At 42.8% G+C, this 18291-nt stretch overlaps 1 protein-coding gene across 7 annotated transcripts; it reads left to right on the top strand.

Annotated features, from left to right (window-relative positions):
- The first annotated feature begins 401 nt into the window (after nucleotides 1–401).
- LOC118117784 (transcriptional repressor p66 alpha) lies at nucleotides 402–18248 on the top strand. 7 transcript variants are annotated; one of them, XM_035170330.2, is made up of 11 exons: nucleotides 402–596; nucleotides 9806–10338; nucleotides 12092–12221; nucleotides 12904–13032; nucleotides 13157–13234; nucleotides 13331–13450; nucleotides 13813–14001; nucleotides 15099–15354; nucleotides 15544–15941; nucleotides 16308–16566; nucleotides 17055–18248. In XM_035170330.2, the coding sequence occupies exons 2-11, from the start codon at nucleotides 9809–9811 to the stop codon at nucleotides 17192–17194; spliced, it is 2229 nt and encodes a 742-aa protein (XP_035026221.1). In that variant the 5' UTR covers nucleotides 402–596; nucleotides 9806–9808; the 3' UTR covers nucleotides 17195–18248. The 7 variants fall into 7 exon arrangements, with proteins under 7 accessions (XP_035026221.1, XP_047197954.1, XP_035026218.1 ...); XM_047341998.1 differs by having other exon boundaries at nucleotides 403–596; nucleotides 13837–14001; XM_035170327.2 differs by having other exon boundaries at nucleotides 403–596; nucleotides 12089–12221.
- Nucleotides 18249–18291: the final 43 nt, after the last annotated feature.

The following is an 18291-nucleotide window of genomic DNA, read 5'->3' as shown; positions in this document are numbered from 1 at the left end:
AAAAGTCCCACATCTGTTTTGGGATATTTGGGACACATCCTTTTTTACAAGTGGGCCACTTTATTCTTACATCCGTTTTGTTCGGGCCATAAGAAGGCCAGCATCATTGCCTGAAGTGGCCCACACGCTCATACTACATATGAATGGAGAAGGATGTGATGCGGATGGGAGTTTGAGGTGAAGGTCATGATGCTTTTCATTCTCAATGTGTCATTATTGTAAGATAATGTGAGTGCTTGGAAGAGTGTGTGTTAGGGGAGGATCTCCGCAGGGGCTGGTACAGTCTGGGGTCACCCAGAGGAGCCCCGGGGCCCCTGAGATGTCCTCCCTGCTACAGGGCCCTTGGTGGTCAGTGGCTCTCCACGCTGTGATCCTGTCGCCCTGGTGTGCCGAGGTGCGCATGCCCACTGAGGAGGACGCAGCGGCTCCATGTGTGTTGAGGCGCATTATTTGGCAACAGACGCGGCAGCGGGGAGGGCCGAAAAAAAAAGAGGATATCCCCTGGCTTTCAAAAAAGCAACGATTTACCGAGGTTAACTGCAGACTAAACATCCCCGGGTCGACCATCGGCGACGATCGGGCCACAAAGCGACCGAGTAAGTTGACAGAGGTGAAGCCGAAGTTTTGTAGAGAGTGGATCGAGGGGAGCCTTTTATTCGGACGCGTCGAGAGGAGCCAGGTTTTCCTCCACCTATCTGTGACGATAAAGAAGCTGATGGGCTGTTGAAAAGTAACACTTCTCCGCAGAGCCAAAGGTTGAGCGCCGGGGAGGAGAGGAGGGGGCTGCTGAGCCCGAATGGGTTTTATTTCGGGTTTGGTGGAGCGTGGCAGTTTGTAAATATGAGCCGGGACCTGGTGTGGTAGCGGTGGAAGTCGTGGAACGAGGTGAGGATTAAAACGTTACACCGCCAACGGCTCAGCTTCGTCCGTGGGGCCGGTCGATGAAATGTACGAGTTCCGACTCGGAGGTTTTTCCTCGGGGAGGGGGGGGGCACCCAGGTAAACAGTCCCACTGAGCCCCACACAGCCTCACTTTTAGCGGCGGGATGAAACTTTGTGTCCCCCCTTCCGGGGCTGCTGCTGCCGCTGCCGCTGCTTGTCCCGCAGCGGGGCGCAGGCGGCCAGGTCACCGATTCGGGCTCGGTTCTGGTTGTTGTCGAGGGGGCATGTTGGCGTGGAGCCGCCCGGCTTGGAGGACTTTTCCTACTTAGGTGTTGACCCTCCCGCCGGCTGCTGGGGGTCAGACACGAACCGCTTGTTTCCGTGCTTCGTGTTTTTGTTTGTTGCGATGTAAGCTAACGCTAGCACCCGCTAACTAACAACAAGCTCACCTCCACTGAGGCGGCGTCAATAATTAGAAAAAAAAGCCGGCTGCTTGCACATGTAGTGTGGGCTGGGTTTAGTTTTTTAAAGGGCTGACGGTGGTTGTGGACGTTGTACTGGGTGGTGCAGGGGTAATGGTGGACGCTGCTGCCAGCTTTAAGCCCCCGTGGCGGTGGCACCAGTGTTGGTTCTGCTATCTGGTAGCTAATCTTCCTACTTCTCTCTGTGACAACCGTAGTCTTCCTCCTCTTAAAGCTGAACACACATATACACATATACACACACACACACACACATACACTTCCCTGCGCTTCGGGACAAAGCTGTAGCTGGATCTCTGTCCTCAAACCAGTTTATACACATTCCTCCATGATCTGTGGATGTGGACGCTCACAGATGGATTTTGAAACTTTTATTAGGAATGATCAAATGTTGACAAAGCTACACGCAAGCGCTGAGAGGTGCTGGTAACTTTCAGTGATTGTTTCAGACTTTGCAATTCAATGGAACATTTGATGATGTTCTGTTTTTGACATTATTATTATTCAAGATCTTTTACATCATGTCTACCCTGTTGTTGGAGAATAACAGTGATTCAATGTGCTAATTAGACTAATGACATACGTGTATGGATTCAAGAATGCATGATGTCATTATTCATGAATCTTCAATCGATTGATTTTATTTGATAAATTATTAATTATTCGTTTTTTCCACGGTCCAGAATAACAACTTCTTGGGCAGTCTCATGAATCTGAAATCAGTTAATCGTTGTCCTTTGTTGAGGTTGCTGCTGATAAATTCCCTAATTAAAATAAATTAATTCCCTAATGTATTTAACGTTCTTAGTGGCAATTGTTGTATAAATGGTACTGAAGCCAGGCCAGGGAAACGCAACACAACAGGGGCACTTGAAAGTCTTTTGGTAGACCGTGGAGGGTATGGCAGTGAAGTGGTCGGCTTTTAGGAGACTTTATTGCCTCTTTGTGGAGTTCTAGAATGAACACTCAGTTGTTCATGAGAACAGAGGCCTTGTAAAGTGCTTTTTCCATGTTAACACACCAGTGCACGGGTGCTTTGTTTACAAACTGTCATTGTGAACAATATACAGGTTGCCTTCAGTGGAGGGAGCAGAATGCAATGCTTTGACCCTGGGACTGCTGAACTACCTGTCGTGACAGACGGTGCCGAAGTTGTACCTCCATGGCACGATGCTGCGGTTGTTCCTCTCCATCCCAGAGTGACTGGATTCGTGGTATTAGAATAACAAGACTTGAGTGAGTCAGAGGGTTCAGTCTGGTTTTCCAGAGAGGACTGTTGCACAGTGTTGCGCACACAAGACTGATCCAGAGTAGTTGTGCAACCAGCCGCTGTTCTGGAAAGGGTCATCCGCTGGCCCTTGTTTTAAGCTGCTGCACATGACTGCAGGGGTCACAGGGCAGCTGTTTGGTCAAGGCTCTGTGACTTCATCAGATATATAGGGAGCCATTTGCTTTTTAATTGCCTTTGTTCTGCCTGTTTCGTGGAGACAATGGTGTTAGCTGCTGCATAAAACACCGACTTGTTAATAGTCTGAGTTATTTAATTGAGCAAGCTAGTGACCCACAAATATTAGTTTTGGCTATGACCAGCTCCTATGCTCGTTTGGTAAATTACACCCAGTCAGATTAAATTGTTTTATGTGTAATCATGCAAAAGTGGATGGTTTCATGTTAGTGCTCAGAGGCCATGGTCACTATCATTTGTTATTGAGAGAGATGCAGCCAGATAATTGATACGAATATTTTTGCGGGTGCAGCAATTTTACAAGGTGGTGTGTGTCTGTGTGGCTGCACAGTTTGAAACCCTTGTGTGGTGCAGGAATGCGTTTCCACAGGGTAAAGGTCTGTCGGTGGATAAATAAAATGCTGAACACATACTGCAGCCAGACATCATTGATGGTTTAGAGTGAGCACTGACGACTGAGTGGCTGAAGATTGACAAAGATTGACATGATCCACGAGTGACAGGAGGAATAAGCACCTTGGGGCAGGAAAAGATGGCACTGAGCAGAAAACCAGACAGGTGCAGATAAAGTGTAAACTCTGTTGAATGGAGAACCCCAGATGCCAGTTTAAAGTATTCTACGATGGTGAAAAGCCACACTTGCTAAGAGCTGAAGGCCTGCACAGTGCACTCTGATAACGTGGCAGTGATCACTATGATTTAATTACATAGCAAATGTTAACTGGAGGATGATGTGATGGTGTGATTAGATCAGATTCTACGATAATTGCTCCTGTGACGTTCACCAAAGACGACAAGCGAGACATGAAGTAATAACTCAATTTAATACTCTCATGGCTTATCACACATTAAAGTACACAGCCTATCTGCTTTAAATGTGTTATTAGGAACTCTGTAGATTAAGAAGCCTTACATGTTTATAAGGTATTAACTAATTAATGAACATGTCATGGTGATATGATAAAGATAGAGGTGGCGTTTGTTACTGGAGTCATATGGTGGTGTTAGTTAATGTAGTCTGAGTAATGAGCACACAGGCGCACGGTTGGCAATACTATGGCCAAAAGAGATAAAGTTCATTGACAAATTATCTGTTTTCAGTGAAGTTACTTTGCATTTAGCCTTACATGCATTGCTGTGTTACACTTCAGACATGAAACGTCAGGAGCTAATTTTCCATTGTTTGCCTTTCACATATGATGAACGCAGCAGGAGATTGTTTGGGTCAGACACGTTCACAACAACAGGAAAATGTCCAGACCACTAAGGTGAGGGATAGAGCAGGCAGGAGGCAGGACATGACGTATATATCCCACTGTGGAATTCATATGTTTTTGCTTACAGCAGATCGACACTGGCATCGCCCTTATCGACAAACGCTCTTGAATCTTGTTGTCTTTCTGAGTTGACATGTTTGTCTGCATCTTACTTGTATTGCTCCTCTTTTTCATCTTCAGATGTTTGTGTTTCTCCAGTTTTGCTTCAGGCTCACTGGCTCCCGGTGAGTTTTCTGGATATACTCTCACTCTGTCATTTTCCGGACATTTTATTAAGGGCATGGCAGAAATAGTTCTGGAAAATGTCCAGAGCAACTTGCATACAGCCCCTCTGTAAAGTTTCAGGAAAATGTCTGGACTTCAATGCATGTCTTTAAAGTGATATTTGCATACAAATTCAATGTTATGTCATACTTACTTAATGATTACACTGAGCTGAGGCTGCAGGAATTCATATTTTATAAAACTTCTTCAAACAGTGGTTTACATTAGACCCTTGAGAGACATTTTATTTAAATATAACCCTTGTCTTTTCTTTGTCTGTAGCTCATCACTAAGTTCGTCAATGTAAATTGGTCTTTTTTTATTTAAATATTTATTTACGTAGCATGGACTAGTGCTGGTGCTGTGACTTTACAGTTAATACCACAACATATATGTGACAATAACAGTGTCTATGATAACAACAGCACCAGGTAATATGCAGCGAGTACACATAATGTTATCACTGTACAAACGTGAAAGAAAGTTCATATCAATGCTCATATCTCTCCTCGTGTTCTGTTTGTAGACCTTGTACATAAATGCCACCCACCCCTACAATGGAAGACACAACAGTATTCTGGGAAATACACAGATATTGTAGAATGGTGAAGAAAGATGTGTTTTGTTAAAGGCCATGGAGACAATGTCACTTGTTTTCTTTGTCTATAGTATATTGCTGCAATTGAAAAGATTTAATCTATGACTCTGATTACCAGCACATCACCATGACCACCACACACTGTATAACGAGGAATTTACAGTGTTGTGAAGTTGTGTAAGTATTTTGGATTATGTTGATAATCATACCCTAAAAACCTTCATCTCACCTGCCTACTCACAGAAATTGTATTATATTGAAATTGATAGTGTCCTGTCACCCTCGTCCAGATAGTTAACAGTTAGTGAGTTAGTAAAGGTCGACTTGTATGTCAACTGTGTGTATCGTGAATATGTGTGTAATACCTGTAAAGTCGAGTTTTCCTTTCAGTTTTAGCTGCTGTTAGAGACTTTACACAAGTGATGTTATTTCGTCAGCTGGGTGGAGGGTCCATTCAATGTGTGTGTGTGTGTGTGTGAGGATGAGTGAAATGTGTGTAAACTGCCATGGAGATGAAACGCGAAACCCGTCGGCCATTCAGATCCCCTGCTACAAAGATAGGGTCAGTGTACGTGTAAGTTTGGTGGAAGGGGGGGTTGCGGGAAGACGTTCCCCGTGTCTAACTTCTTCCACCAGCATCATTTCACAGATACATGCACCAGAATTGATGACCATTACACCCAACCCCCCTCACACACACACCGTGGAAGCTCTTCTCCAGCACCTGAAGGGTTAAACTAGCTTCAGCTTCTCTCTCACACACACACACACACACACACACACACACACACACACACACACACACACACACACACACACACACACACACACACACACACACTAGCCAACCGGTTTAAACCGGTTTGCAGGAAAAGTGCTTTGTGTGTCCCAGTGAATCCTGGGAAGGGTCATGTCATGCGTGTCTCAGTGATGTCAGAGTATTAAAAAAAAAACTTCGACAGCTCTACTATCAGATGATTGCTCTGCATGCTACGTTGTGACTGCACGCACTGTACATTGTGATAGGTACACCGTGGACACACTGAGCCTGCTTTGTGCTCGCTACCATAAGCGTTCCGAGAACAGGAAGGGGAGGAGGTTGGAGTGTGTACAGTGTGTCCAGACATAGCCTAGGTCTCAAGGGTTAATTGTAGTCCCCCCCCCCCCACGGCAAAAAATCATAGCTTCCTGCAGTGTGGTGCTGGGCAGCCTGAAGGCCTCAGTTGGCAGGACTGGGCCTGGTCTCTGTAACATACATACTCATGTATGATTCAGAGCATAACTTTGTTGTCTTTGTGGTTGATCAGTGTACATACTGTACAGCAACCATGTGAGTGTACTCTGAATTTCATTTGTGCTTTCTGTTTGAGAGTCTGTGAACTTTGACCATCGGTCACTTCCTGTACCATGTGAGACAGCATGCGTTCACCTTTAACACATTTGATAATGACTAAAGTCATTTCAATGAGTGTGTACATATTATTATAGTATCATGGTTTTGACGTTTTAATTGAACTTAAAGGTAGGGTTGGTAAGTTGTGAACACTTTTTAAAATCTTATTTGTTGAAGTTCTTTCCACATTGTGATAAATGAATAAATAAAGTTGTCGGGGAAAAAAACGCCAGTGTCTATGGCCTTCACAGGACTGGCAAAAACATGACCAATCATTTCATTCAGACCGAATGAAATTATTCGCTGTTGTACCTGTCATTAACCGACCTTGTGAGACTTACAGACCTACACCTCTGAAGCAGAGACAGAAGCCAGAAGTTAGCGAGCCAGTCTAATGGTCAACTTTAGCTTCACTTATAACAAAAAGTGACAGAATAGTTGTGTGAAGACCTGTTCAGATACTGTGAAGTGTGATTGTTCTCGGACACAGTCTCTCAAACATTGATATATAGGGTGTGGTGTCTATTATACATAAATGGCTCTTGACATACTGATGTGGAAAGTGCATCAGAGATTTACACAGAACAAAGTGGTCGGCCTTTATCTAAACCTTCAAGGTAAACTTGTATCGACCCATGTGGTCCATCGTCTCTCTGTGTCTCCTCATGTCTGACTTGATGCTGAGAATTCAGAGCAGCCGCTGCATGGATGTTGTTTGTCTATTTAGGAGTAGTATGCAATGCTTATCTGTCTGACACACAAGCTGCTCTATCCACTGCTTCCAGAAGTCATCATCTGGTAGGACTTGATTTGTTTTCCCGGGGACATCAGATGTTAATGTATCTGGTTCTCCTTGGTGCCAGACCCGGGGGAGGGGGAGGTTATACACAAGATTAAGTCTTTGAAATAAATATAAAATGTTTCACTTGCACACATAAATAACTAAAGTACTCCTAGCCACTGGTCGTTATGAATATTGTAACAGAAATCATGCTCCAGTTAATTTTAGATATTCTCCCAAGTCCCTGTTAAACTCGATTTGATTACGATGTCATGTTCTTGCAGCTGTTTGATGTCTCACTGCAGCAATTTTTTTACCATCTTTCAAAATAACTCGTTACAATCAGGTGATCCAAAGATTTTTTTTTTTTTCATTTGAACTGAACACTGAGTATTTAGTGAGAACTCCTTTTTTGGTTTCCACTGAAATTTGGATAATTGGATGTTTTGAAATTGTACTTGAGTCAACATCTTGGTCATGTGACCTCACTAATTCAACCTGTTTAGTCTGGTGATCATGTGTTTTCTGCAGCTGTCTCAAGGTCATTTTTGTTTGAATTATGATATATATATATATATATATATATATATATATTAATAGCTCCGTAGTAGGGGTTGGTGGTCTGACGATGTTATACAGTGATGGGTCTTTAAGACACCTGCAAAAACATTGATGACGTTTCTATCACCTGACAGATAAAAAACTGAGTACAAATTTCTCAGGATGAAAAGCATACAGAGGACGCAGATGAGGATGTCAACTTGGAAAGACAAGATTCCAGAGCTTTTGGCGATGAGGGCTGACGCCGGTGTCAATGTGCTGTAAACAAGTTCTGCAGCAGTTGGAATTTATACGTCCTTGTCCTGCTTCTTGTATGTTCTACCCAGACGCCACCCCTCACATGAATGCTCCGGAGATTTTCCTGTTGTTGTGAGCACATCTGACCCGGACAATCCTGCTGCGTCGTTTATATGTGAAAGGAAAACTCAAAACAATTGCTTCCGCACATTTCCCAGAGTTCATGTTTGAAAATGGCTGTGGAGATATTTAGTGATATTTTATGGCATTTACACATTCACAAACTACATTCACAAACCAGACAGGGTGGCCAAAGAATATTCTAAATTCAATTCTATAATCAAATTGTTGATTGTAAAAAAAAAAAAACAGCCATTTGATTATGGCTTGGCTGTCTGAACTAAATTAACTGCACGATGGACAGGAGTCACTTTGATTGATTTAAAATGACATCGACAATGACGTAGATCAAACTGAAACAAACAAATAACTTAACTGTAACTGTGTGGTAACGATGGCAGAGAGGGCACAGCCCAACTCAGCCTCTGAGACTAGAGTGATTTGAACTTTGAGCTTCCTAAATAATACTTCTTGATCAGTGACATTGTAGAACCTCAGGGTAAAAAGTTGTACGTAAGCGAGGCTAACATGTCATTCCTGCACAATCAACCTGAGGGCACGTGTCAAAAATATGCAAACAGCTCAGTATGGCCTGATGTCTGGAGCTCCACCCAAACAGCCACATCTTGACTCATATGTGACACTCTAATGTGTAGATATGTAGATGTTTTTAATGAAAAATATACCTATTCAAACAGTTATGTTTGTCATATTGGTTTGCTCTCCCCTTATACATATAATGCAATAGAAATTTGAATGGTTAGTTAACTTTTTAAAGCAATATTCCAACAAAGTTTGGGCCATTTTTGACAGTGATACTACTAAATGGCTGTGCTGAACAGGGTCTGATTCATGTGTGATTGGACATAGCAGATCAGGAGCCGGTGCCAAAAAAGGACTCAGAATCACTAGTGCGGCAGTGGTTCGGTTATGCACCGTCAGATATTGGTCAAAGTAAAGTTATCTATAAACATTGCCTGGCAACAGTCAGCACTTCCGATGTAATAAGACAAATCTATTCGACAACCTTAGAAGGAACAACTTCCTTCGAGTGCCTCACTCAGATCGGTACAACTCCACTGATCTGTATCTCACGGGGTCCAGAAACACTGACAATTAAAGTCAGTTAGCGACACATGAGTGCAGGTGAAAGGATACAACAAAAGCAGCATCTGCTACTACTATGATCTTTTTCTACTTGAGAAAGAACAGTTTTTCAGTGGTTGTGTAATTTATTGACTTCTGATTCAAATTGAAGTTTAACTTCTGGTTTTATGAAAACAGTGTCAATATTTGGTTTTAAAGGTGCAAATAGAAAAGTCCATATGCTGGTTTTCGTCTGGATATTCTTGAAGGTAAATTTCAAAACTGGAGAGATAGATCGCAGTTCAGATTGTGGTGGTTTTCTGTGTTTAAAAACATGTCTTGATATTTTTGGGAAGAACTACTCTTACTCTGCAGTTTGTCAGACAATCAACACCTGAATGGTATAATGTTTTTTTTTTTTTACATTGAGCATTTCTGGAGTTGCTTTGGTTGTCGTACAAAACAAAGATAAATTTTGTAACCTGTTGACCAACTTGTTCACATAAATATGTAGAGAATATGTGCTGCTCTGATATACTTTTGTCTGGCTAAGAGGCTTTCTGTATTATTTCTGTAGCCTGTGGAATTTGATCGATAACTTTGATCCCCTTTGAATAAATAACAGTCAAGATAACAGTTATTTCTTCCTCTTTCTGCAGGGGATGTCTGAGGAGGCCGTGCGCCAGACGCGCAGCCAGAAGAGGGCGCTGGATAAGGATACTGAGCCCCAGTCTTTAGAATCCTCTGATGTTGAAAATGACAGCAAAAAGCCTAAACTGGACCCATCTGAACCCACAGCACAGGCTGAAACTACACCAAAACCTGACCCTCTCATGGCGCAGGATGGTCAGAGCCGGACTAGCACCGGATCAGAGGACGAGCAAGAGGACGAGCAAGAGCAAGAGCAGAGCAGCTTGCCTTTACCTTTAGTGTTACCATCGGCCTCCCAGACGGTTAAAGATGATGGGGAGACAACCCAGACACAGCAGGCGGCTGAACCCAGCGTGGACAATCGGACTGAATGCAATGATAAAGCCAGCAGGACGGAGCCAGCTATAGATGCGAGGAGCCGGACTCGACCGACAGAGCCAAAGGCGTCAGGTGGCATGCTGGCTGCGGGCGAGGTGAAGGCCACCATTAAAGTTGAAGTTCAGATGGGGGAGCAGCCTGTGGATATGAGCACGTCAAAGGGGTGAGGAACGGTTCACAGTAAACTCAGCTCAACTGAAACAAACACGAGAAAGTAACTGTCAGAAGAAGTAATGGGGTGAATGTGCAGGAAAGACTCGAGCTCCTTTTCTAAATTTGTACTCTTCAAAAAAAAACACATGGGAATTTACAAAAAGAGAAAATAGAATCTAAAAAGACTTAAATATGTTTAAAGTTACTTTATGAGCGGGATGTTGTTTAAACTTAGTGTTTGGGGGGGATTGTGGGTGGTGTTGTTGTGGTCAGAGGTGATGTATAACTTCCTCTTTGACTCTACCTCCATTTTCCCCCCACTAACCACCTGAACCCTAAAAAACTCCCCGCACACAAAATGAAGCCGTGTGTCACAAACCGGTTCCAGCCGGTTGTTGCCATGGTTTCCACAGTGGAAGGAGCAGTCAGGGGAGGAGGGAAGGGGAGAGGGTGGGGGGGAGGAAAAGTGAGTGTCACGTGATGATGACTTTGGGGTCATGTGACTTCTTTGGAAGAGAAGTGATTAATCCACAGGAAGTGATGATGGCGCTAAGCCCTGAGGAGGGACTAACACACGCACACACACGCAGGCAAAGAGACAGGCCTCACGTTGTCATGCGTTGACTTTAACGGCTCTTTATGCCTCATAGAAACCCATAATCTGTGAAACGACAAGGCCATCCTTGTTTTTTATGGGAGCATTGCTCATGGTCTTCAGTTGGTGAGTGACACTAGTCAATGAATTTAGGTCATCTTGCTGTCACATATAAAGCCTGCGATGTGAAGTCAGCGCCGTGCAGCCAAGGTTATAGATGTTTGTGGAATTAAGTGCAAAATGATCATCAGAAAACAGGATTTTGTAGACCAGAGTGACGGTTGATCCAAACAACCTCCAACCTTCCCCGCTTGTTTTAATTTCTGTAGCATGCTTTGTATGATGACGTTAGTCCTGTACAGGTGATTCTCTATTATACATTATATCCTGTTTGTGCTTTCAAACGGCCGTTTCACTGTGAAATAAAGACCTTTGACTGCTGCTTTGTGTCCCACCTTGCCCCTCTGTGGCATTTAGAACAGATCTGTTGTTAGTTAGTAGCATCGACATGAGGAGAATCTACGAGGAGAGTCTGGACTTGCTAGATCATCGTTGAGCAAATCAAGCCGCGGTCATAAATTATAATTATAGTTGAGGAGCAGACCTCTGTGAATTCAGACATTTCTAATATAATCTAATATTTGAGCCAGTTCAGGAGTGCTTCTTCACCTTGCCTCAAACAGCCTTGAAATATTGTTGCCCTCTTCAGCTCATGCTTAGCAGCTAAACAGTGTTTAAACCCAAACAACATTTATTTTAGATTCTAGTGGGGGACCCCAATGTCTTTATTTGAAACGTCTGAATAAAAGAAAAGGTGTGTATAAAATGATGTGCAAGGCCCCTATGATGTGTTAATTTGATGGAGAGATGCTGCTGTAAAAATATAATGTGTGTGTGTATATATATATACATACACACACACACACACACACACACACACACACATATTTTTTATATATATATTTCATATCCGGAAGTAAAGAGCTGGAACAAGCCTATGCACAATATTTGTGATTCTGTCAAACAAAATCCTAAAGCTACTTGCATAATAAGTCACATTATCCCGATATATTCCTGTTTTTGTGTTCATGATTTACAGTATTAGTGCTTGCATTTTAAAAAGCTGAAATATAAATCAGATTGTCTTTGTCTCCCTCATGTCCAGCAGTATAAAAAGGGAGAAACGCCCTCCGTCCCCTGAAGATGATGATGTAATCATCTTGTCGGATAATGACTCCCCGAGTCCTCCGAGGAACGGCCTGAGCCACTTTAAGGAGCTGGACACCGACCTTCTCATGGTGAGACAAAGAAACATGAAGCTACAAGTTGTACACTTCGTGCTGCTGTTCTGTTGAGATTGTTTCCTATGTTTAGGCTTTTTTCACAACCTCGAGTTTGAACTTCAAGATTTTTTTATGCTTCCATGTCTTTGAAAGCCTTTGCAAGAAGTTTAATGTTTTCCGATTGTTCTTCTGTTAGGTCTGACCTTTTCTTGGGAAGTAGATATCTCAGAAACACCTTGAGGGATTTTCCTTAAATTTGGCACAAACGTTTACTTGTGCTCGATCATGAAGCGATTAGATCTTGGTGATGATTCAAGGTCACTGTGACCACACAATGTGTTTTTGTTTTTAAAATACAATTACAATACATTTAAGTCTTCACCAAATATTGTATATTATGGTTGTAAAACTGAATCCTGATTGGTTGTTAGAGGCGCATATATATGTATGAGCATTAATTCTAGTAAGATCTTGACACAGGAAAGTGGGACATAGTGTGAAGAAGTGATTTTTATTTTTTACCTCATAGATTTATGTCAGAGATGCCCAGAGCTGCTGAAAATGTCCCATATCATGCATGACTGTTGGTGGAAACAAGGTCCAGATGACATTTTACATTTCAGTAGCTGGAGAGGTATTTTTGTCTTTTGTAAAGTGGATGGTGTAACAGGGATGTTCTGTGATCTGTTGCGTGTAGAAGAGCAGCCCTGAGGAGAGGGGGCGAATCATCAAGCAGCTGAAGGAGGAGCTGAGGCTGGAGGAGGCCAAGTTGGTTTTGCTGAAGAAACTCCGACAGAGCCAAATACAGAGGGACAATCTCCAGAAGGTAGACCATAGTTATTACCCACAGCTGCACAGGGTCACACAAAGAGTTGCACATCCCTACAACACAGGTCTTCCTCTTAAATTTATTTTTCTGTTCGTCGTTTATTATCTTCCTCTTTTTCCAGCCGTCGGGTCTGTCTGGCTCCTCTGCTCCTCCTCCTCTTATTCGAGGGACCATTGTAAGCAATAAAGGCTCCCAGCAGGTTAGTGTGGAAATATCACATACTGTTTGCACTCAGGTGGCAGTGTGGATCCCCCTCGTACTGTTGTTCAAACTGATGGTGCTTTTCTCTCACCAGATTTTGACGGGCAGGAGTTCAGGCACGGTCATCCCTCCGCCACTGGTAAGAGGAGGGCAGCAGATCTCGTCCAAACATGGCTCCCAGATCATCATGCCGCCTCTGGTCAGAGGGGCGCAGGTGAGTCATGGGAGGAATTTAAATGCTGTTATTAGCATGGTAATTATTATTTTGCTATAATTTTAGCATTCTAATTTTATTCATTTAAAACACTTTTTTTTTTATTTTATAAAATCTCATTGTCTGGGCATTGATATTCTAAGGTATTCGGCCTCACTGCTTTCTTTCACTCCTCCAGACAAACTGCTGGGTAATAATTATAATTAATAATAAAACATAATAGGACTTATGGTCTCTCTTTGCACCTCTCTCTCTCTGTGCCCTTTGCTATGGTGCTTTGGCTGTCCCCTCCCTCGTCCACCACCACCTTCGTGTGTGTGTGTGATGTCCCTCCATGTCGTCCCTCTCATTGTCCTGGTTAGACCATCTCTGTATCTTCACAGCAGATCCAGGCTCTCCGCCAGCAGCAGCAGCAGCAGCTGGCTGCCTCCGGAGGCTCAGGACCCCCTCCTCTGCTTCTGGGCCCCAGGACCTCGGCCCCTACAGCCCAGGGCCAGAGAGGAATGATGCAGTCAGGCCTCATCAGAGTTGGAAATAGTGCTAACATGATGGTCAGTGTCTCACCAGTGCTTCCAAGTTAAAAACAAGAGAATATATACCGCATGTGTTGCCATTCAGTCTAGAAGAAATGGTATAATATCTTACAGGGATGAATGTGTTTGACAGTAAAGATCTGTTTTAAATGTATCTGCTGAAGGAAGAAAGGTTTTCTGTTCACACCTCAAGTCTTGAGTTTAAAAGCTAAATTTTGTGACATCACAATTCATTTGAAAATGAGTCGTGGTCTAATGTGTAACATACACTAGTTAGATTTCAAGACTTGAGACCTTCAGTGCACAAACACTGAGGATGCACTGTTAGTTGGAGATGTTCAGTAGTTCGCTTTTTAAAAAGAAAAATATTTTTATGTTAATAGATTCTTGATTTTTCAACGAGGGAGCTCGAGGAGGTGAACTTTCAAGAATTAGAAATGAAATAAAAAACAATCAAATCCAAATCATTATTATAAGCAAAGTATTGTTTTTACATATTTTGAAAAGTGTTAGGAATCTTTAAATGGACAACAGCCTACTGCAGCCACAAGAGGGCAGAAAATAAAATGAATTCAAACAGGCAATATCAGATCCTTTTATGGGATAGAAATCTTTTAAGATCAGATATAAGGAGAAATATAACTTCCACTCGGTTGCCAACTAATTCATGTCTATTTTTTAGCTTTGACAGGTTAAGCACAACTTGCGTTGACGGCACACAACTATATTAAATAATATATTTTTTAATGAATGTCCACTATCGCTGCTAAAACATTTCCAGCTTCTTTTTTTCGATGAACTAATAAACAAAAAGGTGACACTGTGAAAATAAGGTAATCAGCTATTTATTTTATAAGCAGATCTGTAAAACCATAGACATGAATGTTATTTATAATAATCATATAGTAACCTCTGGATTTTATTTATATTTATACACTTACAGTTGATAGTATTTTTGTACATGAGCTGTCACAAAAGCTTTGAGTTAATGATCAGTTATTGTTCACCCTGGGACTTTGGTCACTTCTTTACTGCTCAAACAAGTCAAACACATTATGACTTTGACTGGATGTTCAAACCAGATGTCTTCTCTTCTGTCTCTTCACTTTTCAAAGGCCTCACAATCCAGTTTGAAGGGCTCCTCCTCAGGAAGCAGCGGTTTGTTGGGAGTCAACGACTCTCCAGCCAGCCGCCAAGCTGCAGCTAAACTCGCCCTGAGAAAGCAACTGGAGAAGACCCTCCTGGAGATCCCCCCGCCCAAGCCCCCTGCCCCAGAGTTCAACTTCCTGCCTTCAGCAGCCAATAATGAGTTCATCTACCTGGTGGGACTGGAGGATGTGGTACAGAATCTGCTGGATACCATACACAGAGGTGGGTTGGTTTTCTGTTTTGATGGATTTTCTTTACAGGTTCAGATAAAAAGATAAGCCAATGAATCTATCTATCAACTGAAAATTCCAGCTTCTAGATTTTGAGCATCTTAAAGTTGTATCCACTGGTTTTAATCTACATTTTAAACTAAGATAAGTGTCTGTGGGTTTCCTGTCTGTCTCCATTCAGGGAAGACAGGTGTAGCACTGTCCAAGGCCATTAGCAAAGACCCCTTCATCTGCACTCAGTGCAACACTGACTTCACCTGCCGCTGGAGGCACGACAAGACTAAAGTGCTCTGTGAGGACTGCATGTCGTCCAATCAGAAAAAGGCTCTAAAAGCCGAGCATACCAGTCGGCTGAAAGCTGCGTTTGTCAAAGCGCTGCAGCAGGAGCAGGAAATAGAGCAGCGAATCTTCCAGCAGACGTCGTCAGGGTCCCACGGTGGCTCCTCATCCTCTTCATCACTGAAGGCAGAGCAGCTGGTGTCTCAGCAACTGAAGCAAGCTCATGCCAGAGCGTCCGCCCTCCAGCACCACCACCAGGCCAGCCGAGCAGCCAACATCCTCCACCATCACTCCATCAAGGTTGGAATCAGTTTTTCTTTTTGAAAGTAACCTTTGTGCTATCAATAACTCACTAAACACTACAATTAGTAGGTATCACAGGTTTTTATGGATGTGGGTAAACCTGCTTAAAAGGCAATTGACTACTTTCTCATTGCCAGTAGAGGACTTTGCATTCATGTTCTTTTCCCCTGGTGGGTCACGTTAGATGTCACAGATGCATCAGAAACCTTGCTGTCTAGCTGGTGTTGCATCTTGCACATTACGAAGAAAAACAATCACTGTTACACGTTGTTAATCAACGACAAAAGCCAGATGTTTGTGGGTTTTTTGACCAGTGTAAAAGGTGCTGTAGTGAAAACCTCTCTGTGTGTCTCTGAACTCCAGAGTTCCCAGGGCCAGCTGTCCCACAGTGTCTCATCAATGGGGATGAGGGGCCTCCCCCATTCCTTCTCCTCCTCCTCCCAGCTGCAGAGTGCGGTGGCGGCGGCAGCCTTGGTCACCCGGCCAGGTAAGCACGCCCATGTTTCCCACCGTTCTGTCCAGAGTTCAAAGGTGAGCAGCAGTGGAATCGTCGGCGGCAGGATTATCAGCGGAGGCAGTGCCTCATCCACTGCATGGAAGAAGCAGAGCAACAGCAACACAGGTAGACGCACATACCAGCCCGACTGTGGCGCCTGACATCTGCTCTCTTTCAAATTCCTGTCTGGTCCCAAAGCAATCCTTACACTTCCTTAAATTCCAATTTTCTAGTGTTAAGGAGTCATTTCTCTCGAACAATCACACACACACACATTAGAGCAAAAAACCTAAGGTAAAGAAACATGCAGGAGGAAATGTTTTTGGACAAGGCAATCCCACTCTCCAGTTCCCCCTCTGCAATTGGTCTCATCTTCCTAATATAGTCCCTCAGTCTGGTGGTGTATCTGTTCCTGGGTGTCTCTCCTCTTCCTCCGAGTAGAAATTCTCTCATGTTTCCTTTTGTCTGTCTGTGTGCTGTGGGGACATGGGTGTCTAAATCATCAGGTGCTGCACTATACCACACTGCTTTTTTCACTTTACTCTAAAAGATTTAAACCGACAACATGCTGCAAGTCTCACACCCTGATCTGCTGCTCTGTTGCATGTTCTCAGGAGTGACTATGGCTTACGTGAACCCCAGCCTGACCGGTCACAAGACGTCGGCTACCGTGGACGCTCGTCAGAGGGAGTACCTGCTGGACATGATCCCCTCTCGCTCGTCCCTTTCGCAGACTGCAAACACATGGAAATAATACTCTTCTATTACTCCATTAGTTCCTCAGCTCCAATAATAAGGTCAACAGCACCCCCTGGCGGACTGTTAACCAAATACAATTTCTCAAATTGGAAAAAAAAAAAAGTTCCTTCCTTACTCACTCTTTGTTGTTTTAGTTTTCTTATTTTCTGTTGTTTATCTTGAGGTTCTTTGGTTATGGTGCAGAAATAATTTTTGATTTGATTGAGGCAAATAAGGAAAAACAAATACTTGAAGGGCTTCCCCTCTGCCCTGCACACCGGGCAGATATAATAAAAGTAAGAGGTTATGTCAGCAGTGAGTGCGCTGATAAACACGAGGACTCTGTTCTTTCTACCATGATGTGGGTCAAACTGACCCGACCTTTGACACTTGAATGGTTATAGTCATACCCAAGAGTTTACTTCCAGAATACATTTATTATAAGCAAAAACAACTGAGTTGTAAAATTTTCAGTACATCACCCCTGTAGTTTAAGGTTTGAATTTATTTTGTATTTACTTTAAGTTATTTTTTTTGACTGATGTTAAAAATCACTCTGTAAATTGTGGTTTCCACAGATAAAGAGTTAGTTCTAGCTTTGTATTTTTTGTTCCTCTTCCTGTTTAACAGCATGCCTCCCCTTAACCTCTCTGTTCATTTTGCACCTTAGCTGACGAAGCATGGTGTTGTTGCTTAATTCATCTGTAATTACCATCTGTATTTTGCTTATTTTATATTCGTGTCAACATTGTAAGGTTATTTTTGAGTGTTATGTCAGTGCTGAGATAATGCAAACAGAATTTCCCCCATTGGAGCCAGAGACCTTGCCTCCAATTTTTACAACTTTAATCCAGCATATAGATGACTCTGAATCCGTTGTAATCAGGATCATCTCCCTGCTCCCGAGACCCTGGAACACACAAGACCATTTTTTATCTTGTACCTCTCGACGTATTGCATAATTTCTCTGCTTCCCGATCTTAATTGCATTGTACAAACTTATGTTAAAATTTATTTGGTTTACTTTTTCCTAGCTCCTAAAGAAATAATAAAAAATTACTGATTTTAAACATGTGTTTCCATTTATTTGGGGTAATATAACATTCAATGTAA

Source organism: Hippoglossus stenolepis, chromosome 11, assembly GCF_022539355.2.
Source record: "Hippoglossus stenolepis isolate QCI-W04-F060 chromosome 11, HSTE1.2, whole genome shotgun sequence".
NCBI classification, from domain to species: Eukaryota; Metazoa; Chordata; class Actinopteri; order Pleuronectiformes; family Pleuronectidae; genus Hippoglossus; species Hippoglossus stenolepis.
This window is presented reverse-complemented; position numbering and strand designations above follow the sequence as displayed.